We start from the raw sequence: 17,783 nt of genomic DNA on the forward strand, positions 1-17,783 counted from the left end.
TCATAATATTCAGAACATCTGTACCAATGCACAGGTGAAACTCGAAAAATTAGAATATCGTGCAAAAGTTATAATTTTGATGATAATGGCTTACAGCTTATGAAAACCCCAAATTCAAAATCTCAGAAAATTAGAATATTACATGAAATTAAGGATTTTAAATACAGAAATGTCGACCCTCTGAAAAGTACAATCATGCATATGTATATAGTTATATATACTAAATATATTAGTTTCACCTTTTAAATTGAATTACTGAAATACACGAACTTTTGCACGATATTCTAATTTTTTGAGTTTCACCTGTATACTAAAATTGGATGAATATTGAAACCCTTTCTTTGCCCATCTTTAAAGGAAATTTGAAATTGATGAAGGCAGTTTCATATTAATAATTAAAATTAGATAGATATTGTCTGTAAACAACAGACTAATAACAATGCCTACATTCATTTGAACCAATTAAAAGACACCTCGGAAGGATATGTGACAAAGTAATGACTCAATGAAGTCATTGAAGAGCCCAGATTTTAGGGGTTGTCCAAGAGTCAAACCTCAGACTTCTGTAGTTTGATATTGAACAGACAGAAAGAGACAAGTAGCTCACTGTTAGTGTTGGAAACAACAGACTTATCTCTCACTCTCTCTCTCTAGTTCTGATGCGTTGCGTGTAGACTACAGTGATTCTGCCATTTGAGAAGACGTTTTGGGGGTGGAATGGGTGCTATCAACAGACCCTGCTTTCACACACTCTCGCAATCCACACAGGAAGCTTTGTTAAGCTCTGCGCTGGAGTGACGACAACGACCGGGACAGCTAAAGGAAACACAACAACCCCACTGCGTCTTCTGTTGCCAAAGTAGATCCAGATCATGTGCGAGTTCCTGCCCAAAAAAACACAAATGCAATGGTGCAACAAAAAAAAATAATGTACGGCACAAAACGTCAGAAACTGGGCCTGTGAGCAGAAATGTACTTTCTAAGGTGTTATGTGACGTTCATGTCAGGCTATTCATGAGGTGCAACATGTAAACATTAATCCTGACGACCTTACGCTATGTTGTGGCATTTTTCCAAAAGGTTTTGGGAAAGCAGTCTCTGGGAGATCTGACAAAATAAAATCGATGTTACAGAACGTTGACACTGTACGCAAACACATTCTTAAAGACGTCTCCTTGATAGTTCAGGTGGTGTGATTACGTAGATATCGCCTGCATAGCTGTGAGCCTTTAAACATCATTCCTTTAAACCACAGACAGATCGTATTTCTCCCAGCCTGTTGACTGTGAACACTATGACAAGGGATTTTCTGCAAATGAGATCAACATGGTTTGTGTGCATGTCTCCAGGGCTCTTTGTTGATATTAACTCTAAAGAGAAATACATCCAACATCATTCTAGTATTACATATCAACAATTACACAAGGCATGTCATATTACAGCAGTCTGTCTCACTCACATTTCTCACATTTACGTGCACTGTCCGAGTGCACACCTGAAACACGTGCACATAAATCACTGCTCATGTGTTCTTTTTGGCGACTTATTAAGCTTGAACGGTCATTAATACACACACTTATGTTTCCAAATGTCCCTCTTTGCAAGGATCCTTGTAAACAGTCATTTATGTCTTAAGCGAAACAGTTGAGAAAGAACGTGCATGTGTATCAGTATATTACTAGCCTGGAAATCCAGACCTAAATCTGAAAGATTAATGGTCTGGCATCGACTAATGAAACTCGGCCAGCTCGAGGGGCGGCACCAAGCATGCATTTGAAAATCTCACTGCACGCAATTGGATAACACTACGACCAATCACAACAAGCCCCATACGCTTAGCTACCAGTGGAGCTCACTGGTAGATTAGACTCTTGCCGTATCCGGTCGGCAAAACAGCAAAAACACCCTTCTTGCAAAGGAACGATTCGAGTGCCGTCTTCTGTTCCTCTTTTAGATAAAAAGCCAAGTCTAACTCGTTCACTGTAGCGGCCAAAGCCGTTTCAAACAACTGGTGTTCATCCATAGCCATCTTGCAATGTTTACTAATGACTTCGCCGTCACAGCGCTGTCGTCATCTCGCCTCTGGCCCGCCTATATCAGATAACCCAATATGATTGGTGCAGCTCGGATACAAGGGCATATTTAATGAGCATCATTACTCGACGCCAGAGTAAACTCGCTGAACAAATTTAACTTGTGCTCTCGCGAGAACTCTGGATTTCCAGGGTAGTGTTTTACAGTAGTCAATATTTGAAGTGGATCAAAACCTTTCATAAGTTATACATGAATTTTGAACAAGTCTTAGGACAACTTTTTTTTTACTTTTTTTATCCACTTCAAATGATAACTACTGTAGATCATTGCATTCGGTTTTAAAGTGACAGCAGCCTAATATACCTCCTGCCGTCTGTGTCATTCATGCTCATCAAACAAAAGAAAGACGAAGAAAATCACTCACTGCTCTTGACTCAATCACATCTGTAACTTTAATAAGAATAAATGTAGGCTATATTTAATTTGCACAGTGAAGACTATGCACTGGTTTTTGTACATTTAAATACTCAATTTATGTAGTTTATTTATGCAGTTCTTATTTCTAGAATATGAAGATTTTTCAGGAAGTACCATTTCATTTTTGTTTGTTTTCTATTGTAGTTTTGTCCTATTGCTTGTAATTAGTTTCTGACTGTTTACTTGTCTTCAGTAATCTTAAGAGTTATTTCTTTTCTTTTTTTTTTTACTTAAGATAGTATTAGTTTTTTGTGACATTGAAATTTTCTTTCAATTCAATTCAATTCAATTCAATTCAAATTTATTTGTATAGCGCTTTTCACAATACATATTGTTTCAAAGCAGCTTTACAGAAAGTGCATTTCAGAAATGTACATAGAAAAATACAGTTAGTTAATCAAGTATTAATTTAGGGCATAACATATCGACGGCGTCGAGTCGTCTCTTCACAGGCTCAAAAATTTTGAAACTTTATTTAAAGCAAAATTAACTACAGTTTATTCTATACCATTATCATACATCTATACCGACTTTGGTCATATCGCCCACAACTATCGGTGAGATGGTTATTTAGCTGGTATTTGACCATTATCAGATTATCGCACAATAACATAATCTGCGTGCCCAAATTAAATTAACATTTTGAATGTGAGAATGTGTGAATTTTGAGAAAATATTGTGTACAAAGAAAAATTATCCTTAATATAGTTCAAAAGTTTGGAGTAAGATGTTTTACATGTTTTTGAAAGAAGTCTCTCATGCTCAGTACAGCTGCAATTATATGATTAAAAATACAGTAAACTGTTTTCTGTTTGAATATATTGTAAAATATTATTCATTCCTATGATCAAACTTGAATTTTCAGCATCATTACTCCAGTCTTCTGTGTCACATGATCCTTCAGAAATCATTCTAATATGCAGATTTGCTGTTCAAGAAAGGCATCTTTTTATTATCATCAATGTTGATTTATATCAAATAAAATCAGCTCTTATAAAAATAAGCGTCTGCTAAATGAATTAATGTAAATGTGAAATGTAAATATTGGCATCATTGAGAAACCCGGATTAATCTAGGCCAGGGCTATTCAATTAGTTTCATTCGAGGGCCGCATTATCAAATCGAAAAGTTGACGTGGGCCGGTGGGTTGGTTTGGGGGTTTATCTTATTTATTGAAACATAACAGTTTCAATAAATAAGCTAAAGTAACCCTAAAGAAGTGTGGTATTTACTTGGAAATGTGGTACCCAACAGTATGCAAATATATAAAACCATAATAAATAAAAACTTGATAATTTACAGCTGTGTACAACTATTTTCCTTGGAACAAATAAATTATTTATACAAACTTATAGCTGTTGGTGAGAAATAATAATTATTTTATTAATAATAGTTATGCTTAAATGAAAATATTCTGACAGTGAGACTTGTTAACCACAGGCTCCCACTGTATAAAAAATGCCTAAACACAAGTTAAAAACTATACGCACCTTTACAAAGAAACTGACATAATTTCATAACAAGCATTAAATATATATTCCTCTACCCACCTAATAAAACTAATGCAATATAAATCACTATATTTACTATTAAACTATATAATATTATATATTATATATTATTATATATATAATATTATTATATATTATATGGGGATATTTAATTTAATTAATCAATCAACTATACTATTGATCAGCATTACCAAACGTAGACGTTCCACTAGAAACAAACATTGATGTATTGTTCTAATTTATTACTGTGAAGCTGCTTTGATACAACCTGTGTTGTGAAAAGCGCTATATAAATAAACTTGACTTGACTTGATTATAGTATATATTTACTATATTTATTTATTACTACATAGTATTCAATATAAATATTGCACATTTCTGCCCAACCATGGTAAATTACTACAGTAAATGTGGTAAATGTTTGTAAGGGTGATTAGGGGATTTAAAGTCTTCTACTTTCGTTCATGCCACAATGTTTCTCCTGCTTTCCTCATCAGTCTTGTTGGGAATGTTGAGGCTGTTTCATCCGATTTAATACTAATTAAATCATCGAGTGATTTGTGGTTTGTAACAGAAATGTTTCTGTCGAACTGAAACGCTTCCACTGGTTGTCGCAACGCTGTTTAATATTAGTGTGTCCGGGACCGGGAGTAGACGCAACTCCGCGCTGGGCCGTGTTGAAACAACTAGTGAAACAACTGAAAACATCGCTATTTGTTGTAACTGTACTGAACGAGAAACCGCTTCAGATGATTCAGTGACGGAGCGGTCCGAATGAATCCGAATAGTTTTAGACCGCTATGCAAGCGCGTTTAGAAAGAATAGAACCAAAAGAATGATTCTTTCACGAATGATTGGTAGCCCCACGCTGGTTCAGTCGACATAAATTCGGGACACGTATAATAACTGCTGAAATATTCACACGTAAAACGTTTCTCTGGTCAATCGGAGCGAAAAGAGGAGGAGGGAGGTTGGTGCCGTCGGGCCGCATGGAGATGATTGGCGGGCCGCATGTGGCCCGCGGGCCGCCAATTGAATAGCCCTGATCTAGGCTATGTCTCAGCAATAGTGTCTCGTGTAGAAACAGCATGCTAGGCACTACACCAAACCCCCCAAAAAACTAGAAGAACAGATGTCATTTATTGACAAATGCTTTGGAGGAACAAAGAGTTTTCCTTCCGTATGCACTTTCTACGCTATCTTCACCCTCTGCATAACTGTATAGGACACACTCACCACATCATAGCCGGTGGGAGCTCTGTTTCTCGAGGCCACGACTCCTACGCCCGTGATCGGGTCCATGGGCATCTCTGGCAGGGCGTCGGAAAGGTCCCGTACCTCAGGCATCATGGAGGAATTCTGAGAAGAAAGAACGCTGTTAAAAACATTTACACGCTAAACACAGAACCACTTGACAGAACATGTCGGATCAGCCTAAATAGTGTTTGTTTTGTCTACAAAAGCAAATTAACTTTTGTTAGACTCTACCCTTGGTTTCGGTTGCTACCTCACAACATCCCATAGGAATGAACTGGGGATTTCCGTGAACAGCATGACTTTCAGTAGGATGTGCTAATAAAATGGCATTTTTATGCTGTTGTTTTTGTTGTTGTTTTTTTAAGAAGTTAAATTATGCAGCAATGTGATTAAAAACTACAGAGACTGCAATGGAGGCAAACACATACTAAAAGGAGAAAGTTCTCGTTCAATACATAAATGTTATGAGATTAAGTTAATTTACCCTGGAACAAATGTAGTTGATTTTACTCGTATATTTATAGATGAGGGTGACAATCCACAACGTGAACTTCACAACATTTATTTATTTAAACTATCCACTCTGGGTTCTTTGAATCACTATTATATGTGACCAAACAACAACATTATAGCATATTGTTTTCCCAATGAATTGTGTTTAATACTATCCAAACACACAAATAATCTATAGACTTCTACAAAATCTTGCATGACACCTATTTTTCATGATTTAGTTAATTCCAGTTAATTTCCGTAAGGCTTCATTTAAAATTCCCTCTTAGTTCGAGTATAAACTGATGCCAAATATGGCTGATATTGTTTGTTACTGTTAGTAATAGAAAAGATCTTTGAAAGTCAACACACTTACTACAATGTTCACATGTACTCAAGCTGATACCCAAACATATCTCTGAGACAACGCAGAGCAGAATAAAAACACGACGGCACTGCCAAGACATGAAGACAAGCTGACAAATGAAACCAAGTCGCTGTGTAAAAGACATGTTTGAACAGAGAACAATATTCTGCAGAACAGAACAAGAGTCTAGATGGAAAGCACAAGAGGGAGGAGACCAAACATTGAGCCAGACGACAAGCAACACGTCCTCTTATAGCCTTTCCTTATCAACTGTTCCTCTAATCTCACACACTAACTACTTCAAGGGAAAAATATCTATATTCCAAGACTATTACAATTAGCGGGATTCTGATAATGAAGTCTGTTTATTTACTTTGAGATGAGTAAACACACTTCCAGAGCGTCTGAGAGCTTATAATGAACAAGAACTTACACGTTACTCTAAAATGTAAACAGTCTTGGGGGTAAAAGTGGAAAACTTGCATGTCTACCAGAGATCAACAGATTAAACAAAGAGTTGAGGAAAAACTGATAGGCATGAGTGTGTGCAGTGTAAAAAACACTTAATATTCAGTAATATTATTGATTTGTAGGGTACCATGACTTCGATACCGGCTCCTGAACAATACTTTTATCCGATACCAATTTTATGAACAGATCATGTTATAGCAGAGGCTGTAACATTAATGTGAAGAGGGGGGAAAAAAAAACAAGAAAGCTAAAATGTTAATGCAGCTAACCTTAAAGATAAGCACACTTTACAAGATGCCTAGTGTGAGTATGTGAGTTACGAGAGTAACTATGTACAAGACTAATATATTTCTGTCGCAGTTTCAAGTTAAACCAAACTTTTATTTTGATGGGTTAAACCACAAAATAAAACATTAAACCGCAAAGGGACTATTTAAATATGAATCCTGGATGTTCTGCGTCAATGATTGGCCGGATCCCTTTACTCCACAGCATGTGTGACGCACGTGGTGCTTGTCTGCGCCATTCATGTATCACGGTCATCGCACACTGTTGCCATCAAGCCTTGTTTTTCCTTGATGCCTCACCACAGCCAGCACTTGATTTGGGCACATCATACATGCTACATGCTTATTGTTTCACTGACGTTGACCAGATTAACCCCTCAGAAATCGAAATTTGGTGCCGAATGACGAGACATTTTTTTGATACTCGATGGTATCGAGGCAATTCGGTCAGTGCCTAAAAAGTATCGAACTCGATACCCAGCCCTATTGATTTGACTACACTGACACTGTTGGACGAAAACTTGAACTGACTTTTTACATGGATAGCACAAATAAACACAATAGAACAAAGTTAAAAATTAAATAAACAGTGCTTATTAGTTTTTTCAGGTAAATCTAACAGTAGTTAGATACATATAAGGTAGATTAGGTACAGAAATTGAACAAGCATATGTAAAATAACACTGCATATTCTTCACTGTACAAATTAAATATAGATGAATCCTACAGTACAAAAGTTATTCAGTCAAGAGCATTAAGTGAATTTTTTTTTTTTTTTTGCAGTGAGTCTTTTGTTGTGTGATTAACATTAATAACACAGACATCAGCAGGAATATTAGGCTGCTGTCACTTTAAGACATAATGCACAGATCCAGTTTACCGATACTGTTACACATGTATTTTCTTTCTCCACTGTTTCCGTTCACTTAAAGGGTTAGTTCACCCAAAAATGAAAATTCTGTCAGTAATTACTCACCCTCATGTTGTTCCAACCCTGTAAGACCTTCGTTCATCTTCGGAACACAAATTAAGATATTTTTGATGAAATCTGAGTGCTGGATCACTCCTCCTGCAGGCTTATGGACACTATAACTTGCTGGCCCAGAAAATGTATTAAAGACATCATTAATATAGTCCAAGTGACTCCAGTGGCTCAATCTTAAGTTTATAAAGTGACGAGAATACTTTTTGTGCGCAAAAACAAACAAAAATAATGACTTTATTCCACTTTTCATTTCCTTCTCTCTGGGCCTCGAGTTTTTGCACGTCACGTAGCACGTCACGTAGCACGTCTGTGCACGTCACCACGTAGGCTCACTATTGGCCGACTCTGGTCATGTGTGTGATAGACACACGTGCACAGACGCGCTACGCTTAAACACTATGTGAAAAGACTCGAGGCCCAGAGAGAAGGAAATGAAAAGTGGAATAAAGTCGTTATTTTTGTTTGTTTTTGCGCACAAAAAATATTCTCGTCGCTTTATAAACTTAAGATTGAGCCACTGGAGTCACTTGGACTATATTAACGATGTCTTTAATAACTTTTCTGGGCCATATAGTGTCTTAGAAGCCTATGGAGGAGTGAGCCAGCTCTCAGATTTAATCAAAAATATCTTAATTTGTGTTCCAAAGATGAGCAAAAGTATTACAGGGTTGGAACAACATGAGGGTGAGTAATTACTGACAGAATTTTCATTTTTGGGTGAACTAACCCTTCAACACATAATCGACTATGTTTACTAGGATATTCGCCAATATGGGCATTTGTCCGTTAGTGAAAGAGAGCTCAATTCACGATCTTTTGGGGCTTTTCAATAACTTTTTAAGTTTAAATTGGCAAGGATTAAAAACATGTGCAAAAGATCAACTTTCATGACGATGCAGCTCTGGCCCGATCATAGACAGTAATAGTTCTGTCAACTCTTGGCCATCGGGCAGTCCTTATTGTCGAGCCCTGCATTTAAATCTAGCGTGTCAATTCTCTTTACGTGGCATGTGTGAAAGTCTCTCTCTTTCTCTCACGTTGAGTGTGAAAGAAAGCAACAGAGGACGCTCTCAGCCAAGCGACAGTGCGCAAAGCTCAGCGGGCAATGAATTTATATTGCGCCAAACTTATTTTTTGCCTTTAACTCAATCACAGATGACTGAAATCCTACAATTTAATAGCATTGGCTAATTAAAGACGTTATTAGTTGCCTAACGTTCAATTCGGTCACACATGCGATTGATTTACTGGTTGTAAAGGCATTCTGGTCTCGTCTCCATCATGCACTTCACAAATCAACTGATTTTGGAGTCAGGGTTTGTTCTTCCTGCGCATCTGAAGAGTTATGTAGCTGAATACAAATGATTCACAGTCTTTGGATGAAGCTAAGCGCTTTGGAGGCAACCTTGGCAACCAGGACTGCCCTCCGCGCTCTGCAAACAAGCCACAAAGAAGCTGTGTCAAATCACTGGTGCACATGGAAGCAGCTTGCAGCCAAGCAAACAGCAGAGAGAGGAGAAGAAAGAGAGTGAGATCAAACCGAGAGCATGTGAGAACTCTATAGAGCCAAGAGAGAGTGTTAAAAAAGAAAAGGTGTGACACGATGATCTCAGGAGTCAACAGTGAGAAAAGCCAAGAGGAATAGACTGCATTCGTTAACAGGGAAGGAATGCAGTCAAGGAAGTCATTTATTGAATTTTAGTTTATTGTGAATCAAGACTGCAACATCCTAAATCATAGATAAGACTGAGATTTCATAAAATCCCTTTTCAACTCATTATATGCCCAACTTGGTCCAATTCAATTCTACCCAAGAAAAGGCTGTTCTGGGCAAGAAAACACTTAAACCTGCTGGTTTCGAACCAGAAAGCGGTAGCGTCAGTGCTTGAGTACGGGATTATATTCTCACAAAGTTTACTTTTCAAAAACTATAACACTGCAAAACACAAAACAAAACAAGAGCACTCACAATATAATCAACAATCAAAATGACAAACTGCAAAGCTGCTGTTTCAAACTATTTAATTTACAAATAGTTATGAGAAATTGTGAATATGAACTGTATTAGTCCTATATTTAAATAATTGACTGTATTATTAAAACCAGAATGTTTTGCAATGGCCTATACAATTCTGAATTAAAATATGCTCTACAAACTAGTCTGATCTTAGTTAGTTATAGTTAGAAGTTAGTAGAAACGTGTTTAAGATCTGAAAGAGGATTGCAGAACCCAGCTGAGAAAAGGGGTAAAGAGTGGAACCTCCCAATATCCTTTCATTATTATTATTGAGCCATTCATTCATTATTCATTGATATTCTGATTTATGGAGCCTCCGTGTCTGATGCATATGATTTATATAGCCAGCAATGTTCTGGATGCTGGGCTGTGCACATCGAGCCTCCAAAGTAGTTTAACCAGCAAGACCAGCACTATCACTAATTAAGATTAAACCAAGCTGAACCAGCACTAAAATACACAGCGGCTGCATATGTAATCAATTATGTGAATGTGATTGCAACATTTAGCCTAGGGTTCATATAAACAGAACTTTCAGAATCTGAAGTTGGACTGGATTAATTTCAATAGATGAACATTTGTCAGGACTCTGGAGGTATGCAAAACCAAAAACGAGCTGAAGTATGAAATATGAGCATCTTATGCATCCACGGTTGGGGAAAAACTCATGTACACTGGAGAAAACACATGTAAATTTCTTTAGAGAGAGAGAGAAGTTTTATTTTTCATTTTTTTTTTTACCAAAAATAGGATGAAGTGACCATTAGTGAGCGCTAAACACATGTCTGTTCATTCACACTGGAAGCCAGAGGACACCCTCGAGCAGAAACTCCACATTTGACTCAGAGAAGTAATATAATGATGTTTTCAGGAAATCCCTAAGGTGAAGCTGGCACTGTAGCTGAATAAAAAGAAGATAGAAACGATCTGACTGATTAAACATGAAGACAATAAACACATGACTGCGACAATATATGGTGTATTTGAGTTCTTCAAGCCTTCTCTGGTGTTTTCTTAATAATAACGTTTATTTATAATGCAATGCTAATCGACACAGCTAATCTGTGTCCAACAAAAGACATTTAATAACTTGTTTTTACTCACTTCATATTGTCAATCGAGTTCCTTTTCTGATCTATAGCCTACTTTTGTGAGAAGCACTGCCTATTTCTGTGATAAGAATCCACAAAAGGAACTCGATTGACGATATGAAGTGAGTAAAAACATGTTATTAAATGTCTTTTGTTGGACAACAGATTTTATTAATGCTTCGTATTACAAGTTTGGTAAGATGTCGCATGTTGCTTTTTCAAATGCACGTAAGCGACAAACTCGCAGTGCTTTTCAGAGATGGAGCAGCATTTACAGAGACACTCTTCACTAACACAGTACAGCACACTGTGCATGTATTTATTCAATTGAAAAGCGTAGCCTTTGCTATTTAAAGGTAGGGTAGGTAGGATTTTTGTAAAAAACGTTTTTTCAAATTTGTTTAAACTGTCTTTATATACCAATACATAATTAAAATGTAAGTGCTCTGAAAAAGAGAGAATAAAAATCGAGTGACTGTAGACCTTTTAATCTGCAATAAACACAGCTCATTATTTCCATTCAGGACGAAACAATTGATTGGTTTGGGCGACTGTCACTCACTCTCGCAACCATGGCTACCACCCCTGTTGCTAGATCTGCCCATATGTGCGCGCACCCGTTTGATTTGAGAAATGCAAGAGAGGCGCGGAACCTACGAAGAGTAAAATTATGGCAGAGAAAGAGCATTCAAAATTCAAAGCACCTGCATATGCAGTCAGCGAAGGCAAACAAGGCAAAGACTACTCTTGAACGACCTCCTCTGCTTCGCCCTCGACCCCGGACCTGTCCTCGAACCGACGATGCGGTACTTGTCACCGGAGTGTAACGTTAGTCCTCATCAGAGTCAACAATGTTTTCATCATGGAAACTCTTACATGCAAAACACCGTATATGTTATGAATCTTACACGAAATTCACCTTCATCACAGTGTAACTGATGGTAATGGAAAAACGTGTATCAATGCAACCTGTTTTTAGCTTTGCCTTATAAATATAGCTCGTTACCTATAGCCTAAATATAGCTCGTTACCGAATCAAACAAAATATATTTTAAACTTTACCAGTTTCGATATGCTAGCTTGATAGTGAGTACTAAAAGCCATCTTATTTGTTTATATTCATATTGATAAAGTTAGGTATTTTATTACATGTGATTCTGACATGATGTCACTGCATGCACTGCGCTCCTTCCTCTCCACTCGTCTCAGGTAAATAAATGCGTCTTCCAGCTGAGCCTGAGCGTTTGGCGTCACGCGTTCATGTGTTTTGGGGGCGTGGCTTTGGCAGGAGCCCAGAAGGGAGGGGGTGGAGTGAATGGAAATAATGAGCTGTGTTTACAACAGTCGTGAGAGGTCTACAGACACTCGATTTTTATACTCTCTTTTTCAGAGTACTTACATTTTAATTATGTATTGGTATATAAAGACAGTTTAAACAAAATTGGATTTTTTTTTTGAAGAAAAATCCTACCTACCCTGCCTTTAATAATCGCTCAACGTCAAATCGCAATTTCGGTTTGATTTTGATTAATCGCGCAGCGCTAATGTGAATGGGATTACTACGTTTAGGGTTCATATAAACAGAACTTTCAGAATCTTAAATTGGACTGGATTAATTTCAATAGATGAAAATTAGTGCATTTAAACATAGCTAATGAGTATTTGAAGTGGATTGGAAAGTTTAGGGTACATAATATAAACAGTACTTTTGGAATCTGCAGTCAGATTGGACTTAGAAAGATGAAAATGCATGTAAACGTGTGTGTAGCCAAGAAGGACATATTCTTGAATAAACATGGTCTTAGAATAGTCTTATTAAACAATCAAATGTTGGCAGAAGTGCACTGGCATTAGCAATAGGCTTTCCTATCCCTACCCCAAAAAGAGGAACGTTACTATCGTCAGTGATGTCATATTGGATAAATCACAATAAAGCAAAATTCATGCTGGTCTTTCAACTAGTATAGCCTATATATGATGAATCGTCATAAACAAATGCACACCAAAGCAATTATCATAAAGAACAGATGCATCCTTCCTGAAACATGAGCAGGAAAGGCTCTGCGATGCCTCTCGGACATTAGGGACAGATCTGCTTTCATATCACTCATCTGCCAGGAGGACAGAGAAGCCTCAGATGGCACAGACACTGCCAACCGCGGAGTCTGGGAGATATCTCAGGGCTCAACAATAAGGACGGCCCAGAGCCAGATTGAGAGAAGCTTCACCACTGCTGCATTTATGCTGTCAATTCAGTTCGCACATTGTTTTTTTTGAGTTATTCCTAATATAGTTGTTTAATAAACCTAGCATTGTATATTACGAATATTGTTTGCTCTTTGATGAATTGCTTTAGTTACTCTTTTGTAAAAGTGTCTGCTAAATGCATAAATAATTCGAATATGTTGATAAAGACACTTATTTCTGGGCTAGTGAAAAAGTTTACAGGACAAATCAAAATCAGATCTACTATCCCAACTACGCCAGTAGGAAAACAAATCTTTCTTTTTTTTTTTTTTAGCCCTGCATGTGTTGGTTTCATTGCTTGTTCAAGTTTACATCACCTCTCTAAGAAAGCATGCTTGTTTGAACAGGTGGATAAAGCAAACATCATCACGGGAAACTAATCAAATCCACGAGCACAGGTTCTAGCAGCCACGTCCAGTTGCATGCATGTATAGTTGGATGGTGAAAAGTATAACATGGAAGAACCCATAAACAGTATGAAAACAGCTATAAAAAAGAATATTTAAAAATTTTGAGACTTAAAATCAAAAGAGATCTGGTGCTAATCAAAATATGGAAATATGTCAACACCAGTGGCACAAATTTGTAATGAATCCAGGCCAGAGCATTGCATACAACATCAACATTTATCGTACAAATACGAAGCAGCTCTTGGTCTATAAATGAATCATACATTACGGCTCCAAATCTCACAAACAAGAGCAGCATTCAGAAGAGACTCTGGCCGTAACAACATGCTGATTAGTCTAACCCATGCTGGAGTATTTGACAACAAAATAGGTATGTCATACTTGCCTTATCAAATTCATTAGGCATCTTGGTGATAATCTGATCTGAAAATTCAATTTCAACATTTTCAAAGAGCCAATCATGAGAGCATTTATTTCTTACAGCATTACCTCTGTTTACACAGCCACTTGCTTTCTGTAAACTTAATAACAGCCGACACGACACTGTATAACAGGTCAGTCATCTGCAGGGTTTCTGTATAGCCTTTATGAAGGTACATTTAAGACCTTTTAAAGACCAAGTAATGAACATTTATGGAATAAATTGAAGAGAATACATTGCTATCTAAATTTAAATGTCTAAGGAGTATTAGCAACACTTCAAAGTTTGGAAATACAACTTACTGTATATAGACAACAGATATCTATTACTTTTTTTATTCATTTTTCAAAAAAAAGTTTAAGCATAAAACACTCACTTAATTTTGTTACGTTTTCTAGGCTTCATTTTACATTTGAATCTCAAGTAAATCCTTATTTAAATATGTTTATCCAATTATTGGAAACCAGGACAATTTTTTTAGGTCTCTTTAAGCCTTATTTTGTGTAAAGGCGAATTAAGACCCTCGGAAACCCTGATCTGAATCATGAACACAGAATTAAAAGACACTCTTAAATTTGATTTACAAAGCAAATTAAATACATTTTCCCAATAGACAAGCAATGCTCTGCATAATAAATGAATACATAGCACCTTATCCATATTTCTATTCCCTCATAACCATGAAACATCTCCGTTTTTGTTTAAATGACCAGATATATAAGATACAAAAGCAAACATGTAATAAATCATTATTCTTTACAGTAACATTACTACTAAATATGATTTACTATCCTGCTAAACAATTCACAACTCTTTAAAACATTTCATACACGTATCTAGGTGTTATTACAATATATTGAGTCCATAATATGAATAAATAATAGTCAGTTTCATCATTTGGCAGAAGCCCAATTTTAGCAGTTAGCATTAGCCGGCAGGTTGCTAGGAGACTCCTTAGAGATATTCTATACTTATCCTAGTCGAGCTAACAAGCTAACCCAATTTAATTTACCAAATATCCCTTATTCTTCTCAATATTTGTGCAAATAGCAATATACCCATTAAACTCCACATTGACTTAACTGTAAAATGCACTGCGTCCTTCCTTTTCGGACAAAAGCAGCTTTTCATGACCCGCAGCCCACAGCGGTAGCAGCGGCCGCAGGAGCCTCGGCAGCGCGTAAGAGCAGAGCGGGGCGGAGCGGCAGGGAATGCGGCGGGAACAGGGCGAAAGCTCGGGCGGGCGAAAGCAGAAGCGGAGCTAACAGTGCTAATGCTAATCGACGTCTCTCTTACCCCAATATACTTCACACAGATAGACAGACAGACGCTGCTGTTTGAAAAGATATACGCCACTGGTTCCTCTTCTGTCTGTCGTTACAGCTCACGACTGGACTGATGACATTCCCGTTAATCAGTTAATCCATTTCAAAGGATGCATTTCTCCTTAATTTTCCAGAGTCGTTTAGGGATCCTCAGAAGCTGCCATTTCTATTCTAACCAGTCACTGAAACTGAGAGAGGAGAGGAGAGGAGAGGAGAGGGTGGGAGGTAGGGGTGTGAGTGTGTGTGTGTTCTGTGTTTTGTTGCTGATGTAGTTGTTATGAAGTCTTTGCCTTTTAATATATGTTTTATATTCTGAATACCCAACAATTACACACAAAAACATCAGAAAGTACTATTGCTGTAATGCAAAACTAGATTTAATCTCGAGATTTTAAGATATAAAGGGTCTATGCATGTTGATTAATTAATAAGTTGTTTCGTTTAATAATTTAATGTTATCAGCCCTTAATTAAAGTAATGCGATATTATGGTACAGTGATGGTGTCAGATTATTAATATTATGGTAGGCTACTTTATACTTTCATACAGCAGGGCAGGGTTTTTTCAAAATTGGGGTCCAGGGGCCGCAAGAGAGTCCTATACTATACCACAATAGGAGGTCTGTGGATAAGTTTACAACAATATATATAAAAAAATGTAAAAATAGATATATAATTATTAAAAAAAGTTAAAGTAGATAATAACTAAATAATAAAATTAGATTTAAATAAATAAATAGGCCTAATAATTTAAATACATTTACATAAATAAATAAATGATACATCTAATATTTTCCAAATAATATTTTACACACAAGTCATTTCTCACAGTAAATGGATACCTTTTAAATTTTAGAATGGGGTTCCCTCACACCAGGATGATCATATTTGGGAGACCCCTGTACTCAATGATTACCATATTCATATGCTACATGTTCATCAAAAGGAACTTAAAGGAATACCATGGTACAAGTCCATAAAGCTGTGTAATTATGCTGGAACCATGTTTAAAGCTTTTTTTAACTAATGGCTGTAAATGGTAGTTTCACTGTGATTGTGCTATTGAATATGTTGATGGTTTTATATGGAAAAGGCCCAAAAGTTACATATTTTGATTAATACGGCAGTATTGCAGTAACCAAAACAGCTTTCATATCAGATCTTGAGGGTTAAAGTTTTTCAGGTTATATTTCAATGATGCTGTATATGCACAATGGTAAAATTGGTTAACCTCTGTAAATATTGCTTATGTTGCTTCATCAAACATTATCTGCAATGCACAGATTAAAACACTGTGATAAAATATCCAGGTGTGTTTGAGTGTGAAAGATAGAGATAGTGATATTTAGCAGCAACACCCCGATCATGGTTGTCAGATAAAATCTAATTGACCGAGTGTTTTGTTCACAGTATTGGACAAACGCTGAAAGCTCTTGATGCCCCAGATCAGAACGAATGAGATTGGTGATTCGGTGTAATGAAGCCCACAGTTCATTCTTAAGAAGGATTAAGGTAAACAGAGACCAACGCTTTACTAGCATGTTGTACAATAAGAGCAAACTGGGGTTTAATCGATGACATTAACATTTGAGGATTGTAGATGTATAATTTGCATGTATGCATGGCCAAAAAATGTGTGATCGTGAATGTTATGTGAAGGCTGATGAGTATATGCTACGCAACAGCTCATGTTGGATATGTGTTATCTGAATGTATATGTCCTGTCAGCAATGCTCACTGGTCTGCAACCGTTTAGAACGGTGCCATTCTGGAGTGCCATGCACACATGATAATCTCACTTTAATTACATTAGCAATGCCATCAGTTAGTGAGAATGGAGGGCTCCCCAAAATTATAAATGATTGTATTAAGTCACATGTCAGATGTGTGTCACGATGGCTGGTGTTAGATTAATGGAAATATGATTTCCAGAAATCAAAGTTATAAATTCAAATGATCAGGATCTTTCCTGTAAGTTATGCTTTCTTTAGACTGGATGTTTATGGGGCATTAAACCTGTGTGTGCGCGTGTGCATGTGTGTGCGTGTGTGTGTGTGTGCGTGCGTGCGTGTGTGTGTGTGTGTGTGTGTGGGTGAGGTAACCTACGTTATGGAGACAAAATGTCCCTACAAAGATGGCAATATCCGAAATCCTTGTTCTTGTGGGGATTATTATGTTAAATTATTATGGATATTATAGGATATTAAATTATTATGTCTATGGAAAATTCCCATTGAATATGGAAACCCAACGTGTGTGTGTGTGTGTTGCATTTTGCAACTTTCAGAACTTTGGAGTCTTCTCTGGATAACGACTAACATCCGGTGTTATTTTAGTATTAAATGCTGTATGTATTATTGTAGAATTTATTAATATTTTGAATTAGCTTTTA

At 36.9% G+C, this 17,783-nt stretch overlaps 1 protein-coding gene across 8 annotated transcripts in view; it reads right to left on the minus strand.

The window, feature by feature from the left end:
- Nucleotides 1–15,671, minus strand: part of mvb12ba (multivesicular body subunit 12Ba) — a 32,978-nt gene extending 17,307 nt beyond the window's left edge. For 2 of the 8 annotated variants that reach the window (XM_081366644.1, XM_081366645.1), the window contains exons 1-3: nt 15,151–15,582; nt 14,032–14,069; nt 5,259–5,381 (exon numbers count right to left, since the gene is read on the minus strand). In XM_081366644.1, coding sequence (XP_081222770.1) covers nt 5,259–5,381; nt 14,032–14,052 — 144 coding nt within the window. In that variant the 5' untranslated portion in view covers nt 14,053–14,069; nt 15,151–15,582. Of the gene's footprint in view, nt 1–5,258; nt 5,382–14,031; nt 14,070–15,150 lie in introns of all 8 variants that reach the window. The other 6 variants (XM_081366641.1, XM_081366642.1, XM_081366643.1 and 3 more) reach the window with 5 other exon arrangements.
- Nucleotides 15,672–17,783: the final 2,112 nt, after the last annotated feature.

Source organism: Scardinius erythrophthalmus, assembly GCF_964197995.2.
Source record: "Scardinius erythrophthalmus genome assembly, chromosome: 5".
NCBI classification, from domain to species: Eukaryota; Metazoa; Chordata; class Actinopteri; order Cypriniformes; family Leuciscidae; genus Scardinius; species Scardinius erythrophthalmus.